The 6,090-nt window shown below is 34.2% G+C and overlaps 3 protein-coding genes across 3 annotated transcripts in view; 2 read left to right on the top strand and 1 right to left on the bottom strand.

Annotated features, from left to right (window-relative positions):
• Nucleotides 1-350: 350 nt before the first annotated feature.
• On the top strand, nt 351-1,120 carry HELRODRAFT_177610 (hypothetical protein; the record flags this gene model as incomplete). Its single annotated transcript, XM_009025768.1, has 2 exons — nt 351-611; nt 797-1,120. The coding sequence occupies 2 exons, from the start codon at nt 351-353 to the stop codon at nt 1,118-1,120; spliced, it is 585 nt and encodes a 194-aa protein (XP_009024016.1).
• A 492-nt stretch (nt 1,121-1,612) lies between these two features.
• Nucleotides 1,613-2,539, top strand: HELRODRAFT_177609 (hypothetical protein; the record flags this gene model as incomplete). The annotated part of the gene is made up of 1 exon (XM_009025767.1): nt 1,613-2,539. The coding sequence occupies one exon, from the start codon at nt 1,613-1,615 to the stop codon at nt 2,537-2,539; it is 927 nt and encodes a 308-aa protein (XP_009024015.1).
• A 1,948-nt stretch (nt 2,540-4,487) lies between these two features.
• Nucleotides 4,488-6,090, bottom strand: part of HELRODRAFT_177608 (hypothetical protein) — a gene marked incomplete at both ends in the record, with an annotated part of 3,956 nt that continues 2,353 nt past the window's right edge. The window contains 4 exons of the mRNA XM_009025766.1: nt 4,488-4,531; nt 4,988-5,074; nt 5,300-5,437; nt 5,791-5,882. Of these exons, the coding sequence (XP_009024014.1) occupies nt 4,488-4,531; nt 4,988-5,074; nt 5,300-5,437; nt 5,791-5,882 (361 nt within the window). The remainder of the gene's footprint in view (nt 4,532-4,987; nt 5,075-5,299; nt 5,438-5,790; nt 5,883-6,090) is intronic.

The following is a 6,090-nucleotide window of genomic DNA, read 5'->3' as shown; positions in this document are numbered from 1 at the left end:
ATTTGTCGGTGAATGACGTTTTATATTTTTTGATAAATAACTTAAATTTACTTCAAAATGACGTGTTTATTTCAAATGTTGTTGATTTTTACACTTCTGACGATATTACTACTGCATTAAAAACTTTAAAAAATGATTTAGAATTTGTTAAAAATGAAAAGTTTGCAAACGTAGAAAAAAATTCTGCGAAAAGCAATAAAAAAGAGTACAAAATGCTTGATATTGTTACAATTATCTTGCAATTAAACAAAAACAATTTATTGGAATCTCTACCAACCTACGTAAGTGTTAATTTTTCTAAAATTCCCAGTATGGATAATATATCAAATGTAAATTTCAATAAAATTAAAATGGAAATTAAAGAAATATTGTACAAGCAAGAGTTGTACATAGCGAAACTATTAGAAAATATGAATATAAACTATGTAAACTATCTTGCCAGCAAAGTTTCATCGAATTTATTAATATCTGGCACTAAAACATCACACTGTAATGAAGTTGAAAAAAGTATAGTGCCAAAGTTACTTGAAAAGTCAAGCGATTTAATTATTGACGTAAATAATCAAAATTTCAACCCTGGAAACCTGTGGTCAGATGCCGAGAAAACACCAGTGGATGATGGGTTTGGAGAGTACATTTCCAGAATAAAAAAGAGCCAGATAACAACTCATCTGAAGATAATAATGAAATGAAATCAAGTGGTACCACCGGTAACACGGGCAATGTTAACGCATCCATTCCAAAACCAATTTAAAAAATTATTGGCATCAAAGTAATCGACAACTGCAAACTTCAGGCCGAAAAGAACCTTATAAAAAAGACCGTTTTCTTGATGAGCAACGTAAAAAGATGTCACAGAAATGATGTCATAGATTTTCTTAAAACAAGTGGTATAAACGTCATCTCTTGTTTTCCGGTGATAAAACGTTCTAATCAGGAAATAAGCGATCCAGTAAACAAGGATGAGGAAGAATCAACGATGTTTCGTGTATGTGTCGAAAGTTGCGATGGACCGAAGATGAAGGACCCGGAAATTATGTTAAAACACATCATTGTACGCGAATGGCGTTTCGGGAAAAACACCGACAAAAACTCCGATACAACGAACAAACATGGCTGACAAAAATTTGTTAAATACTGTTAACGATACTCGCAGCAATCTCGTAGAAAAAACCTGCAGACTATATGACGATATAAATCAAATAAATGCTTTGTATAACTCCATCAGCGACAACGGAATTAACAACAATTTGTTTTTCAAGCTAATGCATTTAAACATTAGAAGTTTAGTTCACAAATCAGAAGACTTACTCGATTATTTAAACAACTTTTCTTTTAAATATAACATTATTGGTATAAGTGAAACGTGGCTGAATGATGACAATATCAAGTTAATAAATATTACTGGTTATGATTTTGTTGGTAAAAATCGGTCTGGTAAGCACGGTGGTGGAATCGGTTTGTATATTGATAAAGTATTACGTATAAAACAAGAAACGACATCAATAGCATTAGCAGCATAGAATTATTCAGCATAGAAATAACAAACGATTGTTCCAATAAAAATGCAATAATTGTAATAACATATCGGCCTCCTACCTATGACGCAAATATGTATCTTCAACAAATCGAACAGGTACTACAAATCATAAGTCTAGAGAACAAATTAGTTTATCTGATCGGTGACATGAACATCAATTTACTTGATGCTGATTCAAATGCCAGCAAATTCCAACTTCAACAATTATTAACATCATACAACCTATCAACTTTAATAACAACCCCAACAAGAATAAGTTTAAATAAAAATTCAGTCATTGATAACATTTTCATGAGCGAACCAAATGCAGTAGAATTATGTGGTACACAGGTATGTGATCTTTCGGACCACCTACCAATTTTTATAATTGTAAATATGAAGTCTAACAGAATCAAGAACCATTTTCTGAAGGAGAAATTATACTCGTTTACAAGTGAACGAATCAACAGACTGAACGAATATTTGATAAACATGGACTGGTCAAACGTTTTAAACTGTGAGGATGTAAATGTCAGGTTTCAACGATTCATAGAGATTTTTGTAAAGAACTTCAACGAATGCTGTCGTATTTCATCAGCAAGAAAAATTAAAAAAATATCACGTGATAAACCTTGGATAACTGATGATCTTAAAATAATGTTAAATAGAAAAACCAAACTGTATACAAAATATCTAAAAAATCCGAATATTGAAAATCTAATTGAATTAAAGTCAATTAGACAATCTTGCATCAAATTTAAAAATAAACTAAAAAAACAATACTACAGCGACATCATAGAAAAGAACATAAAAGATAACAGAAGAACGTGGTCGATTATTAAGAACATTATCAGCACAAATAAAATCACCAATACCGTCACATCAAACAGTGAAATTGTTCGTTCTCCTGCGGACGCCTTAAACGATTATTTCACCGGTATAGCTATAAAACTAGGTTCATCTTTCAACAATTCAACACTCTGGAAAAATCACCTCACTAATAATAAACTTCAAAACTAGTTCTTCTGTCTGTCGACCTCAAGCGATGAAATAATTGCAACAACCAGACTTCTCAAACCAAAAACAACCAGTGGATGGGATGGCATTCTTTTGAAAATAATAAAATCTACCATACATTCAACAGCTCACATTTTGAAATTCTTAATTAGCCTTTCTTTCAACTCCGGCGCATTCCCACAATGTTTCAAAGTCTCAAAAATTGTACCGATTAAAAAGGATGAGGGATGCAATGATTTAACTAATTTTCGACCCGTTGCTCTTTTATCAAATTTTTCGAAAATAATAGAAAAAATAATGTACAAAAGGCTAAATATTTTTTTCAAAAAAAATTCCATAATTAACGATTCACAATTTGGATTTCGAGAGAAGTACTCACTGAGCTGGCAATAATAGAATTGATCAGAAAAATAGGGATCGCAGCAGAAGGCAAAAAATACATCGTAGGCACGTGCCTTGATCTCTCGAAGGCATTCGATTGCATCAACCACAACATCTTGCTGGCGAAACTAGACCATTATGGAATACGTGGCTCGCAACTGAAATGGTTCAGAAGTTACTTATCGGAGAGAAGTCAATTTGTTAGCTGGCAGGGTACATGCTCGAGCGAAAAATTAAACCAAATTGGAGTACCTCAGGGCAGTATTTTGGGTCCATTGCCATTCATTGTCTTCATCAACGATCTCCCGAAAGTTTCAACATTCTTTGATTACATTTGCTTCGCAGATGATACTAATCTATTCAGTACAGGCAAAAACATCGATGAACTCATCTTGAAGACTAATAGTGAAATTAAAAAGGTCGTTTCATGGTTTGAATGTAATATGTTGACATTGAATAGCAGAAAAACTCAAATGATTATTTTTGGCCCAGTCCAATATTTAAACTACAAGGAGCCATATAAGATCGTAATAAATAATTCGGATATTCTCGAAAGCAAAACTGTTAAATTTTTAAGAGTAATATTGGATCAAAAATTATCGTTTCAACAACATGTTCGATATGTTTGCACAAAACTAGCAAGATCAATTGGTCTATTAAATAAAATAAAATTTTTCTTGCCTAAAAGAATTCTTAACATGCTATATAAAGCCATCTGTACTCCATATATCTCATACTGCAATACAGTCTGGTCAAGCGCCTATCCAACTACAACAAATCCAATAAGAATAATCATGAAGAGAGCGATGCGAACAATCACACTTTCCAAAGCTCAATCCCATTCACAACCGCTATTCGCCACGACAAGCAATCTGACTTTCGATCAAATGAGTACATATCACGCAACAAAATTCATCGACAAACAATTGACTGGTAAACTACCTCCTATTTTTGACGGTTATTATAAACGAACGAAGAATCAAAGGCGCATCAATTTCATCTGTTCCAACAAATCAAAAACGAAAATTTTACATCAACACATCATTTGCAGAGGACCCAGAATTTGGAATTTTTTATTAAATAAAGGATTTAATTATGACAGATCGAACATGCAGAACTTTAAATATCATTTGAAAGCATTTATTAGTTTGATTAATTAAAATCACTAGTTTTAAGAATATAAATTACATTTTTATAAAATATTTATGACATCATGTATGCTCAGTTTTATGTATGTGTGTGTGCTGACGTGTACGTAGATATTTTTATATACGTATGTGATCCTATTCTCTTCTATCTATAGCTTATATAGATAGATTCAATCAGGTATTCTATATGCAGTTTTGTATATAGAGAAAATAGACCTAACTTATTATTAGGATCAATTAGTAACATCTCAAAGCTAATACATTCCATTTAGAGAATTTGAAGTTTTTTGTGGTGCACGATGATAATATTTTTATGAACAGTTAGTAACACCGTAAATATAATATACTCCAATTAGAGAATCTGAAGTTTTTTGTGGTACTCGATAATTTTATTTTTACGAACAACTAGTAACACCGTGAACTTAATATATAACATTTAGAGATTCTGAAGTTTTTTGTTTGATGGCTGAGCCCGATGATTTTGTTTTTGTAATCAATTAGTAACATCTGAAGGTTAACATATTTCATTCAGAGATTCTGAAGTTTTTGGCTTAGGTGGCTGTGCTCGATGAGTTTTATACTAACTCCTCACAGTCAACCTGCACCTTATTTTTTTTATTGAGGTCAAATAAATTATTTCGTTTCGTTTCGTATGTATGTATGTATGTATGTATGTGTGTATGTATGTATGTATGTTAAGTAGGCATGTATGTGTATGTGTACAATGTACATGCATCCATACCTATGTACACTGTGTACATAGGTATGGATGCATGTCTCAACCGGATGAACAAACAAACGACCAGATGAACAAACGAACAAATGGATTAACAAACGAACCAATGAACAAACGAACCAACGAACAAACGAATGATGAAAAATAGCTGATGATGACTCAAATATATGACTGCTTCAAACTGACCCACCCTGGTGTCAAGTGAGGAAACGCTGAGAAAGGTGAGCTGGCTCTTCTCGGCGTCGAATATTCTCTTCGGACTGTCAGGTAGATCTGGTGGAGGTAGTAGTAGTGGTGGTGGTGGTAGGGTGGTGGTGATGGGGTGGTAGTGGTGGTGGGGTGGCGGAGGTGGTGATGTTCAGCTTCAATTCAATTTAAAATTTTTATTACGAATTAATTTGAAAGTTTTTGAGTTAACAATTTGCATCATCACCACCATCATCATCACCATCATCATCACCACCACCACCATCATCATCACCACCAGCAGCAGCATACTTTTGAGCGACTCGCCATTAATGAAGAACTGAACGTCTGGCTTGGGAATTCCCTCGGCGTGGCACGTGATCGTCGCGTTTTCATCCTCAGACGTGTTCACTTCTTCCGGTCCGCGGCCATCTTTCCAATATGGCGTCGCTGTCGTTGTGATGACAATGATGCTTTACATTACTGCTGTTATTATTATTATTATTGTTATTATTGTTGTTGTTGTTGTTATGTGTAGAAGCTTGTCACTCACGAAGTGATTGAGATGATTGTGATAGTCTGATTGCAATGACGATCACAATGATAGGAATAATGATGATGATGGTGGCGATGATGATGGTGATGATGATGATGATTGTGATAATGATAATGATGATAATAATGATGGTGATGATGATGACGACAAAACTGGTAATAATAATGATGATGATGATGGTGATGATGATAGTGATGATGATGATGATGGTGGTGATGGTGATGATGAAAACGTCACCCTCACTTACATTCAACGGTCAGCCTGACGACGACTCTCTCCTCCCCCCTCGCGTTCTTCCCCTTGCACTCATAGACCCCCTGGTCACTCACATCCACGTGACTGTGGTGGTGGTGGTGATGATGATAACGATGGTGATGATGATGCTGATAACGATGATGGTGATGATGATGATAACGATGATGATGATGATAACGATGGTGATGATGATTTTGGCAATAGTTTTGTTGATGATGGTGCTGATTATGATTGTGATGGTGTTGATGGTGAAAAATGTGATGATGATGATGATGATTATTGTGGTGATGAT

This window comes from Helobdella robusta (genome assembly GCF_000326865.2).
Source record: "Helobdella robusta unplaced genomic scaffold HELROscaffold_43, whole genome shotgun sequence".
Lineage (NCBI taxonomy): Eukaryota > Metazoa > Annelida > Clitellata > Rhynchobdellida > Glossiphoniidae > Helobdella > Helobdella robusta.
This window is presented reverse-complemented; position numbering and strand designations above follow the sequence as displayed.